The sequence below is a fragment of the Thalassophryne amazonica genome, chromosome 4 (assembly GCF_902500255.1).
Source record: "Thalassophryne amazonica chromosome 4, fThaAma1.1, whole genome shotgun sequence".
Classification (NCBI taxonomy): Eukaryota; Metazoa; Chordata; class Actinopteri; order Batrachoidiformes; family Batrachoididae; genus Thalassophryne; species Thalassophryne amazonica.
In genome coordinates this window covers 70,210,666-70,227,711 of record NC_047106.1, presented here as the reverse complement: position 1 = coordinate 70,227,711, position 17,046 = coordinate 70,210,666, and the positions used below count along the sequence as shown (strand labels likewise).

At 43.4% G+C, this 17,046-nt stretch overlaps 1 protein-coding gene and 1 long non-coding RNA gene across 2 annotated transcripts in view; one reads left to right on the top strand and one right to left on the bottom strand.

Annotated features, from left to right (window-relative positions):
- Nucleotides 1–244: 244 nt before the first annotated feature.
- On the bottom strand, nucleotides 245–16,433 carry LOC117508339. The gene is made up of 3 exons (XR_004560057.1): nucleotides 16,331–16,433; nucleotides 13,617–13,620; nucleotides 245–255 (listed from the first exon to the last, which is right to left on the bottom strand). It is a non-coding gene; the product is annotated as an uncharacterized LOC117508339 (long non-coding RNA).
- dscamb (Down syndrome cell adhesion molecule b) overlaps nucleotides 5,789–17,046 on the top strand; it is a 498,706-nt gene continuing 487,448 nt past the window's right edge. The window contains 1 exon segment of the mRNA XM_034168081.1: nucleotides 5,789–6,559. Within this exon segment, the coding sequence (XP_034023972.1) occupies nucleotides 6,517–6,559 (43 nt within the window). The 5' untranslated portion in view covers nucleotides 5,789–6,516.

Below are 17,046 nucleotides of genomic sequence, written 5' to 3'. Positions count from 1 at the left end.
CCACGCCCTTCGCCCCGCTCCCGACGATGTTCTTCTAGTTGGTTGTCTAACCGGATCGATAAGCCTGTCAAAATCCTGCGGTTCGTCCTTAGCCAGCAGATGCTCCTTCAGGACCGGAGACAGTCCGTTTACGAAGGCAGCGCGGAGTGCAAGAGTATTCCAGCCGGACCTTGCTGCCGCGATGCAGAAGTCGACTGCATACTCGGCTGCACTCCGACGCCCCTGTCTCATTGACAGCAACACGTTTGAAGCAGTCTCGCCTCTATTGGGGTGATCAAACACTTGCTTGAACTCCCGCACAAACCCAGCATATGTTGTTAGGAGCCGTGAATTCTGCTCCCAGAGTGCCGTAGCTCAGGCGCGTGCCTCTCCTCGAAGCAGATTTATAACATAAGCCACCCGGCTAGCATCTGACGTGTACATGACGGGACGCTGTGAAAAGACGAGCGAACACTGCATTAAGAAGTCTGCGCACGTCTCGACACAACCTCCGTACGGCTCCGGAGGGCTTATGTATGCTTCAGGGGACCGGGGGGGGGGGGGGGGGGGGGTTCGTTGAATGACCACTGGAATGTCTGTATTTGGCACTCGGTCAGCAGGAAGAGGTGCTGCAGCAGCGCCCTGTGCGTGCGCTTCCACCCGAGCGGTGAGAGCCTCCATCCTCCGATTGAGTACAACGTTCTGCTCGGTTACCAAGTCCAACTGAGCAGTGAAGGCAGTTAAGATTTGCTGCAGCTCACCTAACACGCCTCCTGCTGGCGCCTGTGCACCTAGCGTTTCCATTGGTGGTGCATCCGATGGTTGATGCCCCTTGGGATCCATGACGTTGGCCGAGATATCCTGTTGGGAAAGTGTAGTGACACGGACCCACAACAGGGGGCGTAAATGAAAGGACAATGGATAAGCCAAAATATAATAATTTAATGTTGCGAATTGTGCACAACGGAATACAGACAAATGCAGTTTGAGAATGATAGTCAATTATACGAAAAGTGACGTGTGGGCAGGCTCGAGGATAGAAGACGTCTGTCCAGAGAAGAGCCGGGTCCCACACGGCTTCCACTGCCAACGGATCTAAAGAACACCAGAGCCACCAAGTCCTGAGTCTCCAGGTGGCCACCGTCTCCAGCTGTCAGACCTGGTACTGCTGGCAGGAAGCAAAGACAGTTAATGGTGGGTGTGTGGATACACACCCAGTAAATCCTCACACACAGATCCAGTTCCTCCGGGAGGGAGCACCTCCACCTCCGATGTAGGAACACAATAGCAGCTCCTGTTAACCACTTATCTGGTTGGAGTGTGAGGACGTCGATTCTCTCACTGATCGCCAACCCAGCTGAAAGTGCACCACAGGAAAACGGCTGCAAAAAGATCACACGTAAGTCACAGTTCAGACACAGCAGAGAATATTACCTAAGCGGTAGATGATATCTTGGCAGCGAGGTGGAGTTGCTTCCTGGCTTTTATGGTGATGTGGTGATGATGAGTGACAGTTGTCACTCCCGGCTGCTCATGCCTGAAGCCCGCACTTCAGGCAGGGCGCCCTCTGGTGATGGGCCAGCAGTACCTCCTCTTCAGCGGCCCACACAACATGATTGGGTCAATCTCTATATATAGTCTTGGAAGTCCTGATCTTTGTAGAACACAGCCTTTGAAGGATCCAGCCTCTGAACTGAGACACAGTCAGCATTCCTTTGCTTTGCTGCCATTGCTAAATATCATGGCCCATATGCTCAGTGCATCTCAAAGTCCTTTCAAAGAGCTCCTAACTCGGCCTAAAATATCCTGGCAAGGACTCCCAGCCTAAGAGAGACCCAAGAGGTGTCTGAGAGCAAGTGTGAGCAAGAAGAAGACTGAAACTCCTATCTTAGTGAGGAGGCGGGGTTGAAACTGTTAGGTATGATGTGGTCCTGTAAGAGCTCTGATTGGTTGTCACAGAAAGGGAAGGGAAATAAAAAATAAATAAATAAATGCACTCTGTGCTCCTACATATGAATGAACAGTAAAATTAAATGCTCATATGACTACATGAAGAAATGCATAATTGTGAAAATAATTTAATGTCATTGAAAACCCCATTTAATGTATATTTTACATTATATCTTAACCAAACGTGCCCCAGTCACACACATATTTGAAAGTAAGGTGCAGACTGGCGCTCACTATCACCTAACAAAGTTTGATCTGGATCTGATCCAGATTACAGATTTTGTGGCCATTTGATTTTAATATTGAAAAGTCCAATTGGTGTACATTTTGCATTATATCTCAATCAAAAGTGCCTCAATCACTTGTAACAATGAGGTGCAAACTGGCATTCTCAAGACTATGTTTGATCTGATCCGTATTGTGGACTTTGCAGATATTTGATTTTAATGTTGAAAAGCCCTTTTGATCAATATTATGTATTATATTTTAGATTATGAAAAGTGACTTCTAACAGGACTTTGACCTTAAAAAGTTTTTCCAAGGTAAAAATTTGTGGAATTGGAAACTAGTGTTGACAAAATATTGTGCTCTACAAGTGCACTGCTCTAGTTTCTGCTCTAAAGTTGGACATTTTAACACAGAGTTGAAAAGGAACTTGGTTTTGGAGCCAGCCTCACGTGGCTGTCAAGGAGTTGCAACTTTTTCCTTCTTCTGGGTTGGCTTCATCTGACCCCTTCAAAGCACACCGCTTGGAAAAAACTTAATTTAAACAAATACACAAACAAATGAATGAACAAACCTGCATCAATTCTACAACAGGTAGTTCCATTAAAAAGCATCTTGGAAATTAAGAAAATACTTTAAACCAGAACACAAATATGACTTTAATTTGATAACATGTCTACTGCCTATGCGTTTATACGTACATTACATTTGCACAATGCATGGAGAAACACAGATGCATTGCAAAGTTCCACAACACAATGGAAGTACTATTAACACAAAATGACATTTCTGCCCACAGGATTTTAACTTCCTTGTATTGTTCAGTGCATTGCAACTACAACAATACAATGTGAATTGCAATATAATCAGAGGTGTGTATTCCCCGGCTTCAATGATTAAAAGTCCTACCACATATCTGTTCCAGCTACCCATTAAACCAGCTGATTCTAATTAGTTCAACTCTGCAGGAAGGGAGATGAGGTAATCAGTGAAATCACCTCTATTAGGTCCACAGGTAGAAGCAGCACATGGTTTTCCAGCTCTGAAAATAACTGATAAAAAGTAAATATGTGGGGATGAAGGTGAGGCACAGCTGTAAAGTGCTTTGAGCATCTGCATCAGATGGAAAAGCACCATAGAAATGCAATCCATGCCCCACTGAAAACTGACAACTTTTGGTGATTTTATCTCTGTACACCACCAGGATTAAACTGAAACAGTGTGGCATATCAAGATGCTGATTAAACAGCATGATTATTGCACAGGTGTGCCTTAGGCTGGCCACAAGAAAAGGCCACTCTGAAATGTTCAGTTTTATCACACAGCACAATGCCACAGTTGTTTTGAGGGAGCGTGCAATTGGCATGCTGACTGCAGGAATGTCCACCAGAGCTGTTGCCCCGTGAACTGACTGTTGATTTCTCTACCAAAAGCTGCCTCCAAAGGCATTTTCAGAGAATTTGGCAGTACATCCAAGAAGCCTCACAACCGCAGACCACGTGTAACCACACCAGCCCAGGACCTCCACATCCAGCATGTTCACCTCCAAGATCATCTGAGACCAGCCACCCAGACAACTGTTGCAACACCTTTACAGGTTTTCAGAACCAAAGAATTTCTGCAAAAACTGTCAGAAACCATCTCAGTGATGCTCATCTGCATGCTTGTTGTCCTCTTTGGGGTCTCGACCTGACTGTAGTCCGTCATCGTAACCGACTTGAGTAGACAAATGGCACTCAGTGGCATCTGGCTAGTGATCAGCTCTATGTGAAGGAGATCTGTTGCACTGCGTGAGGCAAATGGTGGTCACACCACATACTGGCTGACCCCCCCACCCCAATAAAGCAAAACTGCACATTTCAGAGTGGCCTTGTATTGTGGCCAGCCTAAGCCACACCTGTGCACTAATCATGGTGTCTAATCAGCATCTTGGTATGGCACACCTGTGAGGTGGGATGGATTATCTCAGCAAAGGAGAAGTACTTTGTGAACAATATTTGAGAGAAATAAGTCACGTGTATATAGAAAATGTTTTAGATCTTGAAAAATGGGAGCAAAAACAAAAGTGTTGCACTTATATTTTTGTTCAATGTGTATATATATAATATATATATATACTTTGCACCAATTATAAAACTTTAAATTATAAAGACAATAATGCTCATACAGTAGAGGGTATTTTAATATTGGGTTATTTTTTTGGGATTACAGTCATTTTTATACACAGCATCTCCATTTTCAGACACCACAAGTAACTGGATAAACTAAATCTAAGAACTTTTTCATCTGTTTCACAGTTTTCTTTAGACAGGTCAGAGGACAGACATGAACATTTCCACATCAGTGGTATGTCTTAAACTTCATTTACATCAGTCACAAAGAAACACAAACATTATGACCCTGTTTGGTAAATGTGTCTGGAGTAGGCTGTTCTCAAATACTGAGTGACTGTGTACGGACACTCGTGAGGGAAGCCACCAAGATACTCCTGACAACTCTGAAGGACTCACAGATATGTGGCTGTGACTGGAGAAACTGTGCATATAGGGGCAACTTTTATCTGTTACATCAACAGTTATACAGCTTCATGTTGGGGTAAAAGAGAGATGGATTTTTGCAGAAGAAAACGTGAAATCTAAGCCTGAGTCTCCCATGTGCCCTCTGGCAAACTGTAGCTAAAATTTCACATCTTCTTATGAAACTCTTTCTCTGTTCCAACATGAAGCTGTGAGTGGATGATGCAACAGTTGCATGATGCACAGTTTCTCTAATCACAGACAAAGAAGTCCATAACCCCATTGTGGTGATGCATAGAGACAAAATTACAATAACTGTGTCACTGTCCAACTAGTTGAGCATGCAATATCTGACTGTAAGATGCTTGTTTTCTCTGCAGACACGGGCCTAGAGTATCATAAAATATTAATGTGTCATGATTTAAGAAAACAAAAAAAGAGCCTTTGTTTAATAAAGGTGATTTCACTTTCATGTCCTCTGTCATGTGGAATAAAGTGATGCAGACTGGCCCTGCTGGTGATCTCACATTGTGTGGAAGTCTGGTCCGTGCACAGGCCCACGGGCTCACACAGCAGCTACACCCATGACTTCTAGGCACTGGCAGACATTAAAATGGAGGGGTGGGGGTGTAGTGCATGTGAGCGTGCACGCCTTTGGGGTGGGGGGATGCTTCTTCTTTTTTTTTTTTTTTAACCCTCCATTTTCTGCAACCACTGACAAAATGTTGCTGCTTTCATTCTGGGTGCTTTCCACAAAACTAAAAAACTAACTGCAAATCACTTTAAAGAATCCGACGAGGAGAAATAAAAGGCGCGTCATTGGGGTGTCCTTGGAGATGTTTTTTTTCCCCCCCTCATCCAAATGTTAAATACCCCCACAAACACATTCACGAGACAAATTTGGCATGCACTGCCAAGACACTGGCTGCACCTGCACGCACTCACACGACACCGCGTGCGCGCGTAAAAAAAAAACCCAAACTGCAATCCAGGTGCGTCAGGTGCAGCTCATTTCCTTAATGCAAAATGCTTCCCTCACAGCAGCAGCAGAGCGGCCGGTAACCGCCTCTGCTCCTTTAAGGCACTGAGGAATTAAAGCGTGTGCAGGGGCAGGGGAGAGGGTGAGTCTGTGTAATGCTCAGAGTCGGTGTGCGCGATTAGAGAGCGGCAGCGGGGAAGATGCGCTTGCTCGCCTCTTGCTGGACGCACAGAGGCGATGAAGATGATCTGACTTTGGAGTCTGAGGGGGACAAAAACAAACCAACCAACCCCTGTTTTTCTTTTTCCGCCACCCTCTCCCTCCTGTTTGTACCTGTGCAATTTTACTGATTTTAATTTTCTTAAAATTAAAAAAAAAAAAAAAAAAAAAAAAATCGTTCCCAAGAGGATGATCCGTCACCTTTGGTTTTTTATTTTTCCACATTGGTGCTTGTGACTTTTTTTTTTTTTAAAGATTGTAATTAAAAGTTTTAGTTTCGGCAGCGTTTTATATATTTATATATATATTTTTCCCTCCCAGGATCTGCTCTGACTCAGCACCACACGCACACACCTGGGCTCCATCCTCTCAGCATCCTTTTGAATAACGGGGGAGAAGCAGCGAGACGCGGAGCAGAGGAGAGTCAGAGCGCAGCTCTCCCCGAGACAATCAGAGCAGAAAAAAAGAACAAGTGAACAACAACAAAAAGTCTGAAGGAGATATTAAAAGTAGAGACTTGGACTGGTTTGTTTCAAGACGGTGGCAAATGTTTAACCTCAGCCCAAGCGCACAGAAGAGAGAGGCACGGAGGCACCGGGCGGAGGAAGAAGAGAAGGCATAGCTTTGGGGGATTGAACGGAGCAGGGCATGTGGATATTGGCTTTTATCTTTTTCCAGAGCATCTTGAATGGTAAGTTTTTTTTTCCTCAGCATATTCTGTTCTAGAGGGCTAATCACATAGACTGTGAGGGGAGGATGGAGGTCACTTGTGACCCACATCAAATAGATTCTGTATGCTTGTTTAAAGGCTTAATAGAGGGAGTTTTTAATCCTTCAATGTGTCATCTGCTAAAATTAGACACACTATGGTGGCCTTCAGATGCACATCTTGCACCAGGTCACACTAAAAAAGATAATTCATGGTTGTGAGATGTGTGTGTGTGTGTTTAAAATTGTATTTATTTGCGTGTGTTTTCAAGTTTTAATTTAGCTACTTTGTAGCCTGTGATTTTGGGATTTTCTTGTGCATTTTGATGCCCAGTGTTATTCTGTCACAGCTTTAGTCCACTGTGGCCCTTAGTAATAAGTGACATATTTGATATAATGGACCTTTGGTATTAACCCCTTCCCCCTCCACCACCGTGAGGAGATTTTTCAAGTTCAAATTGACCTGAATTATCATTTTTATTATTATTGTATTAAGTCACTTTTAAAAATATGGCTATATTAATGAATTAATTAATTAAAAAGTACAATATTTCATTATTTATATATTTATTTTTATATGTATAATTTTATTTTCAGGTCTATCACAATGTGTGCAACATTCGTGCAAGTATTATTTTCCCAAATCTCATAGCCACATTAAAAAAAAAGACATTCACATAGTTATTTTTTGTAGTATTAAAAAAAATACAGAGGACCAAAAAAAAAAAAAAAAATCCAGAATCCAAAGCCAATCACACATAAATGTGAAATAAATTTTCAGTTCATATACCAGATAGTCTTTCCACTGGAACAATGTATTCACACGTTCATGTTTGGTTGTGTGTCTTGTCTGCGTTTTTCTTTCGATGTGTTTCACGCTGAACGTGTATGTGCATGCACAATTGTGTGCTGAATTCTGCATATCTGTCATCACTAGTAGAAAATTGATACAGTTTATTGCGATCACTTATTGGCTGGGGTCTCTTCTACAGGGAGGGATTATGAATGGGTGTGTACGAAAACATGGGGGGGGGGGGGGGGGAGACGAGGGCGATGGAAAGAAAATGAAAATGTGTCTCCAAGAAAACACATCGGGGTGGCAAAATGGGGATGATTCGGCTACTGAAAAACAAAATCAAGATCACGTTTGTATCAAAGGACCAAGAAAGCTGATGTCACAAAGCAAAATTTTGGGTCAAATAAGAATTTAGAGGTATGAATGAATGCTTTTTGGCATATCGGAGGGCACCGATGTGATCTGGTGTGTGCCCAAAATGGATTTTTCTGTCTTTGCCCCAGGATGATAAAATAAGGCTTCGAAATGGATTTTTGTTTATGTGGCGGCTCTCTTTCAGAGGCGAAGCAGCCCTCAGTCGGAGGGGTTTATTGACACAGACTCCATATAAAATGGTATCTCCCACAGCCCAGCTTCTGCAGAAACTCATAAAGGAACAATAAGAAATCCTCATTAATCATAATCAGCTGACTCTGACATTGGATCAACCGCCATGCAAGATTGTGTCCGTTTATTGCATAAGGGATTGAGGAGGAGGCCTGTGGCAAACAAGCGATAGGGATTAAACCACTGATGGCATCGGGTGCAGACATTATGCTTTCTTCTTCGCCCGTTGCAATGCAATCGGTTTCTTCTGAGGTTTTTCTTAAATCGCGTAGTATTTTGCAGCGACTTCTCCATCACTGTACAGGAGGCTCGCCGTGTGACTTTGACCTCTGCGGTTGGATGTTTTGTTGATTATCATGAAAATGAGGCGTTCATGGACTGAGCAGGCATTGTCAGAATGAATGAATGAATGACCTTGTAGATAAAAGCCAGCACAGTGATTGGATTCGAGACAATTCTTGCTGTTTCAGAGTTAGGCCTATCATATGCTCACTAGCCTGTCTCTATGGTAACCTCTTTAATGGGTGTCAGGGGCTGTGTCCAAAAGCGTTCAGACATTCACTATAAGGGGTCTGACACGGAGAAAATATCACGCAGGAAAGACAGGATTCAGACTGTGCTCAGTCACCTGCACCTGGCTGGTGTCTGTTCATTCACTTTGTTTTACACATGCTCACAGAAAAAAAAAAAATCTGCTCACAATAATTCTTTCAACTGAAATTGGACAGCATTAAAAATGTTTAAAAGTACACATTTGGCAAACAACTCAGTTTGATGCATGATTCACAACTCACCATTCAGTGCAGTCACAAAATTCAGATGCAATATGAACAGAAAAGGTTCTCATTAGAGTGAGTACCTCTGCCAAGACCCAACGTGCCAAATCTTACAATCTTAAAGCGAGCGAACTAGGATTATCCAAAAAATAAAAATAAAAAAATAAAAAATTCACTTTTACTGGGTCTGACTTATTTCTGTAGTTGCAATAATATTTTATTTGTATGGCATTTTTCCATGCAGTTTTTGATTTGATTCGATTTAACCTTTATTTAACCAGGTAAGTTATTAAGAAAAAAAATTATTTACAGTAACAACCTGGTGGAAAGGAAAAACACAGAGGTAAATCATAAATGTGGATCAAACAACACATTTTACAGTATATACATCAGACTAGAATTAGTAAGAGACAGTAACATTCTCAGTCATAAAAAACTAATTACTAAACGATTTCAAAGTGTTTTACTACAAAAATGGAATACAGTCTTACAAAATACACACCTTAAAACAGTCCTTTAAAGAAAAGTAACATTTTATCACAAAAACAAAGTTAAAATGTTGCACATTGTTTTTTTAATTATTTGCATAAAATTACAATCCAAATAATAATAATTTTAAAAACCCCATTGAAATGAAGCAGTTGCATTATCATTTTGTAGCTAAATGAGAATATTTGACTAGGTTTAAGGCCAGTTCTTACATTTTTAGAAAAGCACAGTGGAAGGTCACCATTTGAAACTATTGTCCACACGCTGGAAAACCTTTGAGTGTCTGGAAAGGTAACCTTAGATATTCCATCACTGTACCACCATGGTCTTGCCTTTTTTTTTTATAACCCTGGCTGAATTGTCACCATGTTAAAACCCCCCTTTTCTTTCCACTGCAACCTTTTGAATATTCCGGTAATCCTTTGCATTACACTGGAGTTTGTGGTGTTGTCATACATGCTCTGACATCAACAGGAGGTTTTCCAAAAGGAGCCACGATTTTACTAAAATTATACTTTGGGTGTCCTATGGCTGTTTTCTCACATGATGTATTTTATCATCCTGGTGCGTGATGTCATCACACTGTTCGTTGGATTAGTTATGTGGGCAGCTGTGATCCTCACGTTGGTTTGCCACGGATGCAACCTGGAAGCTTCTGGGATGAATATTCTAAGTGACAATGGTTTTTATCCTTCTGATTCACTGCTGTAAAGTTATGAATATAAAACCTCCAGTTTACAGTGGAGGTAAGAGTTTTGCATTGTACTCACTATCCAGTGGCTGTTGTTTTGCTCTCAGCAGATCTGATCTCAGTTAACTGACAGGTGGTGGACATATTGTATTACACATCTGTCAAAGCAAAGCATCAGCCATTAAAGTCAAAATAATCTTATTTCCTTCATATTGTCACCTAATATTGAGTTTCATTACATACGAGGTCTGTCCGTAAAGTATCGTACCTTTTTATTTTTTTCAAAAACTATATGGATTTCATTCATATGTTTTTACGTCAGACATGCTTGAACCCTCGTGCGCATGCGTGAGTTTTTCCACGCCTGTCGGTGACGTCATTCGCCTGTGAGCACGCCTTGTGGAAGGAGTGGTCCTGCCCCCTCGTCGGATTTTCATTGTCTGGAAATGGCGGAATGAAAAGGACTTTTTTTCCATCAGAATTTTTTCAGAAGCTGTTAGAGACTGGCACCTGGAAACCATTCGAAAAATTTATCTGGCTTTCAGTGAAAATTTTACGGGCTTCACAGAGAATAAGGACTTTAACTACAGGTTTAAGGACCCCTTTAAAGGACGGTCGGTGCGCCGCGCTGCGAGCTGCGACGACGCGGCACAAACCACTGGATCATTTCTAAGCTGATGGCTCTGTGGATATGAGACCGTCGTGTGTTCTTTCTCTGGTTATCACAAGACCTGGACATCAGCCATTTTCCGGCAGATTTCACTTTTAACAAGAGATTTTGTCATGGAAAGCCACGTGGAGGCTTCGCGCGTCACGACCGATTCGCTGATGAAGCGAGACAAAGGAACACCTCCGTTTTGGCGTGTTAGAGGACAAGTTTGGACATGTCTATCTCGGCTTTCAGTGCATACCAGTCGAGTGAGTATAAAAGAACTTGTGGAGAGCTGGACATGTCCCAACTTGTCCTCTAACACGCCAAAACGGAGGTGTTCCTTTGTCTCGCTTCATCAGCGAATCGGTCGTGACGCGCGAAGCCTCTGCGCGGCTTTCCATGACAAAATCTCTTGTTAAAAGTGAAATCTGCCGGAAAATGGCTGATGTCCAGGTCTTGTGATAACCAGAGAAAGAGCACACGACGGTCTCGTATCCACAGAGCCATCAGCTTAGAAATGATCCAGTGGTTTGTGCCGCGTCGTCGCAGCTCGCAGCGTGGCGCACCGACCGTCCTTTAAAGGGGTCCTTAAACCTGTAGTTAAAGTCCTTATTCTCTGTGAAGCCCGTAAAATTTTCACTGAAAGCCAGATAAATTTTTCGAATGGTTTCCAGGTGCCAGTCTCTAACAGCTTCTGAAAAAATTCTGATGGAAAAAAAAGTCCTTTTCATTCCGCCATTTCCAGACAATGAAAATCCGATGAGGGGGCGGGACCACTCCTTCCACAAGGCGTGCTCACAGGCGAATGACGTCACCGACAGGCATGGAAAAACTCACGCATGCGCACGAGGGTTCAAGCATGTCTGACGTAAAAACATATGAATGAAATCCATATAGTTTTTGAAAAAATAAAAAGGTACGATACTTTATGGACAGACCTCGTATACTGCAGAGCATGTAATTCAGTGGATAATGGTTCGATTTCCAGACACACTACCTGTCTACTTCTTTGGACAATATACTTTGTCCACATTGTCCCAGTCCACCTAGCTGTGAGTGGGTACTTTCCTTGGCTGGGGAAGTAACCTGTGTCATACTGGCATTCTGTCCAGATGGAGTTGTAGAGTCTCATCTTCCTCACGTTACAGAATCTGGAGATAAGTGTAAGCGGCACTGCACCCCTGACTGGGCTTCAGTTTCAATTTATTTTCATTTATATAGCACTGCATCACAACAGAGTTGCCTCAAGGCGCTTCACACAAGTAAGGTCTAACCTTACTAAGTACCAGAGCAACAGTGATAAGGAAAAACTCTCTCTTAGGAAGAAACCTCAAGTAGACCAGACTCAAAGGGGTGACCCTCTGCTTGGGCCATGCTACAGACATAAATTACAAAACAATTCACAAAACAAACATACAGGAAAGGTTGCCGGTGCACAGGACAGTTTCCGGAACAGATACCACACCCATCTCTGGATGGAGCCGCACCGCAAACAGAGAAAAGAAAAAAAAAAAAAAAACAGAATCAGGCATCAGAAAGACAACAAGTACTGTATAATTTGTCAGCATTAAGCAACAAGAAAAACAGAAGAAATTACTAAGGTGATCGCCGGCCACTAGCCCTAACCTTCACTAAAAGATCCAGACTTTAGATAAAGTTGAGGCCGCAGCCTGCTCCATTTCATAATAAAATGAATTTAAAGAGTAAAAAGCATAGTAACATACTATGCCAGTATGCTAGCCATACGAAAGGGAGAATAAGTGCGTCTTACGTCTGGACTTGGAAGTCTCTACAGAATCTGACTGTTTTATTGACGCAGGGAGATCATTCCACAGAACAGGGGCACAATAAGAGAAAAACTCACATTGACTGGCGTGGGAAGCAGACGTTCTAACCATGAGGTTAAAACCCAATGGCTCCCAGTGTCTGTTTCTAGAATGTCTTTTGGCATCTCGTAAAAAGAGTTTATTCACTGTATAGCACCACCTGCTGGCCAGCATTACATAAGCACCAGTACCAATGGGCCTCAAAGGCTAAATAGGACTTATGTAGTATGTCTTTGACGCATGCTGTGACATTTTTATCACATAAAGTCATTACAGCGATCAGGAACACGGGAGAATTTCAGACGGGAATGTGGGAGTTTGGCTCTGACTCAGGTTGCCCTGAGGTGACCCTGACTACTTTATTAGGCACTAATCATGACACATTGCTCTGTCTGCAGGTGATAAGTGGTCATGCATAGATTACTGAAGTCTTTACTGTACTTCAGTCTCTGATTAGGAATAATAAAGGAAACAGCCCTCCTCCCCCATGTCAGCATTTGTGCTTTTGGGTTTCTTTATTTATTTATTTTCGTATCAGAGTGGAATCTCCAAAGTCAGCCACCAGAACAGGAGAGGAAACATATTTAACATCATCTCTCCCTGAAAGCTGTTTCTAGACAAATCCGCAGGAAGCTAAACTGGCCTAGTCAAATGATCATTGCAAAGACTTAACGAGACGAGGCCTCGCGCATCGTCCCCGTGACGACTGCGGTGATTTGTAGACATAAACGCGGCTTTACCTGATAGTGGTGCACAGAGGCAATAAAATTTTGATCTCAATTAACTGTGACCTTTCTCCAGCTAGAGGCCGGTCCACTTCGAAAAGCAGAAGCTTGCTCAGTGAATCTCACCCAGGGTACCTTACAGAAGAGTAAGTAGCTGCCAACGTCAGTTAGCTTGCCAATTTTACATGACCCCACATTATTAGCAACCTGAAACACTGGATGAAAATGCTACGGGGGCTGGGAGATAGATGGATTGAACTTGGCTGCGATTAGAAAAGGGGAAGCAGTGTTTGCATGGCAATAAATCTACATGAAGGCAATAAAGGCAGCGCACTGATGAGAGCCCCGTTTGTTGGACGCATACCTCACAGAATGTCAGCAAATTCTCCAAGTCTGAGAAACGATGCCCAAAGATCAGTAGCCTTCCAGAGGGCGCTGTGCATGCACACCCTTCATAAAGCAATGGAAGGAAACCTGACCAGCCTCACAGATGCACTTACAGCTATTTACTGATTAGTAATTACCAATAAAGATTTGGCTGCAGATGTGGCATCAGGACTAGTTAATTAAAGAGCTGATATTGTGCTTTTTTTAAAATTAAACTTTTACAGTAACATATGGTTGGGTGTTCATATTAACCATCCCTAGTCTCCCACAATTCTTTAACTATGCAGGTAGAAATTCTCCTGTTAGAAACAGAATTGCAAGTCCCCGCAGCTGCTCCCTTGTTTCCACTCTGGGTCACCACAGCAGATCTAAAGTGGGTCTGCATGTTGATTTGGCACAATGTTTACACCGGATACCCTTCCTGATGCAACTCCACGTTACATGGAGAAATGTGGCAGGGGTGGGGTTTGAACCGGGAACCTTCAGCACTGAAACTAAGTGCACTACCCACTTGGTCACCATCCCTGCTCTGTTAAAAGCAAAATCAAGTCCTGAATTTAATGAAGGCCTGGATCTCAAAATGAAGGTAATTGGGACCAATTTTATTGTGTTTCTTAAAAAAAAAACATATACACAGGTCAGAGTGCCCACAGGCAAGTATCAGCCCAACCCCTTTTTTGAAGAAAGTTGATTAAAAGCCCCCCCCAACCAAAAAAAAAAAAAAAAACTGGGATCCCAACACATCATAAAAAGTAAAAAAAAAAAAAAAAAAAAAAAAAGTTTTCATAATGTTTTGTTATGTCTTCCGCAAACTTTATGTTGAAATTGTTGTGTGGGCCGCTGAAGAGGAGGTACTGCTGGCCCACCACCACCAGAGGGCGCCCTGCCTGGAGTGCGGGCTCCAGGCACCAGAGGGCGCTACCGCATCATGGGAGTAATCTGGGTGACAGCTGTCACCCATCACCAAACACAGCTGTTTCTACTCAGCACCGAGGTATATCAGGAGGACGGCGTCTCCACCTCAGTGCCGAGATATCGCCTAAGACCAAGGTAACATTCTCTGCAGCATATTCTGTGATTGATAAACTTGTTAAACCTTTCAGGACTGGTGACTACTGAGACCCTCCTTCTTTGGATAAGTACTCACCTTCCTGCTGAACTTTGCCAAGAGGTGGAGGCGGCTTCTCCCCTCTCTGTACTGGGTGCGTTCATCCACTCCTGTGTGTTCTTGCTCTCTCCTGCCAGCAGTACCGGATCCGACGAGCGGAGGCAGTGGCCACCTGGGAATTCGGGACTTGGCGGTTCCAGTATTTCCGGGGTTCGGTGGCAGTGGAGATCTGGGTGGTTCCGGTTCGACTGAGACGGACGTCTCCTATCTTCGAGCCTGCCCACACGACACCAGCGGATTCGACCCTAAACATTGTGTTTGTTATACTACTCGTGCTTGTTTCAGTAGTAAATCTTGTTTTTTACTTCCTCCATTGTCCATTCATTGCGCCCCCTGTTGTGGGTCCGTGTTCCTACACTTTCACAACAGGAATATGCTCTTATTTTGAAAGAATCTTGTGCAAGAAAATTGGAAGTGTTCTGGAACAATGGCTAGCTTTGTGAAGGTTAAGACAGAATTCTGCTTTGATGATTTTTTTTTTTTTTTGTGCTGCCAACGTGAGAAAACAGCTTAACATCAAATGGGTGACCAGTGGCAACCTATGAACAAGTACAGGACAAAACAGCCATCAGAAAAGTTCTCTGTCTGGTGTCCACTCAAAGTTTTCTGCATGTACACAACTTCCTGATGGACTTGCCAGACATCAACTGACAAGGAACACATTTAATGAATAAAAAAAGGTTTGTACAGCACAAAAATGGACATAAACAGGTGAGTGATTTGTCATTTTTTATTGGTGATGAAATAAAATTATAATAAAATGGGTGTTTCCGACAAGTCAAGCCGAGTGTGAAGCGTCCGGGATGAAAATCAGCACCTCCAAATCTGAGGCCATGGTTCTCAACCGGAAAACGGTGCTTTGCCCTCTTCAGGTCGGTGGAGTGTCCTTGCCTCAAGTGGAGGAGTTTAAGTATCTCGGGGTCTTGTTCACGAGTGAGGGACGGATGGAGTGTGAGATCGATAGACGGATCGGTGCAGCATCTGCAGTGATGCGGTCGCTGTATCGGACCGTCGTGGTGAAGAGAGAGCTGAGTAGGGGGGCAAAGCTCTCGATTTACCGATCGATCTATGTTCCGATCCTCACCTATGGTCATGAAATTTGGCTCATGACCGAAAGAACGAGATTGCGAGTACAAGCAGCCGAGATGAGTTTCCTCTGCAGGGTGGCTGAGCGCTCCCTTAGAGATAGGGTGAGGAGCTCGGTCACTCGGGAGGAGCTCGGAGTCGAGCCGCTGCTCCTCCACATCGAAAGGAGTCAGTTGAGGTGGCTCTGGCATCTTTTCCGGATGCCCCCTGGACGCCTCGCTGGAGAGGTGTTCGTCCCATTGGGAGGAGGCCCCGGGGAAGACCCAGGACACGCCGGAGGGACTACATCTCTCGGCTGGCTTGGGAACACCTTGGGGTTCCCCCGGAGGAGCTGGGGGAGGTGTGTGTGGATCGGGAGGTCTGGGCGGCTTTGCTTGAGCTGCTGCCCCCGCGACCTGACTCCGGATAAAGCGTAAGAAAATGGATGGATGGATGGATGGGTGTTTCCGACAAACATAATGTTGGCCGTCTTAGTGCATCGGCCCACCCCTTTTTCAGGTAGAATTTTGCGAAGAATTCCCTGGACACTCTGACACAAATATGATAGTAAACAAAATTCCTATTACCTACTATTTTATATCTGCTTACATACAAGTGTTACAGAGTATTGCAGAATACACCAAAGTACATATGCTTTCCATTACACGATTGTTTTTGCGCATTTTCCCCACATTTTTCAGAAAAGCTATAATGGCTCTGTTCATATCTCAAAACTGTCTTCTACTGAAGAGCGTGACATGATTTTCATGGGTTTCAGGTTGGAGAGTGGGTTCAAAAGGAGACTTCAGCTCAGAGAACCTTATATGCACCAATGAATCTGAGTATTCACATTTTGTAGACCATAATTTATCCCAATGTCACAAATTTTTATAAACATGGTTCAAACTTTCCAGCTTGCTCGCAGTGTTTTACAACACTACTTTTATCACAATTTACACCCGAGTTCAGGCCCAGATAGGGTGTTTTTGTTTTGTGACAAAAGCATAGACAATTGTGTATCGAAAATAGGCAATGGGTGACGGCCCTCAGCTTTGTGTGTTATGGGCCTGTCACACCTTGATGATTTAGCCAGTGTATGCCGACTTATGAAGAATTTGGTGAATATTCTGGCTATGTTGAATAAGTTATGCAGCTGTCATAACATGACGATTTTGCCAGTGTATGCCGACGTATCAAAAATGGTGCCAATATGCCATTGTACAGTAGCTGACGCATTCCGTAAATTCTGTGGTCATCCAGAATACATCAATATATGTTGGAGATCAGTT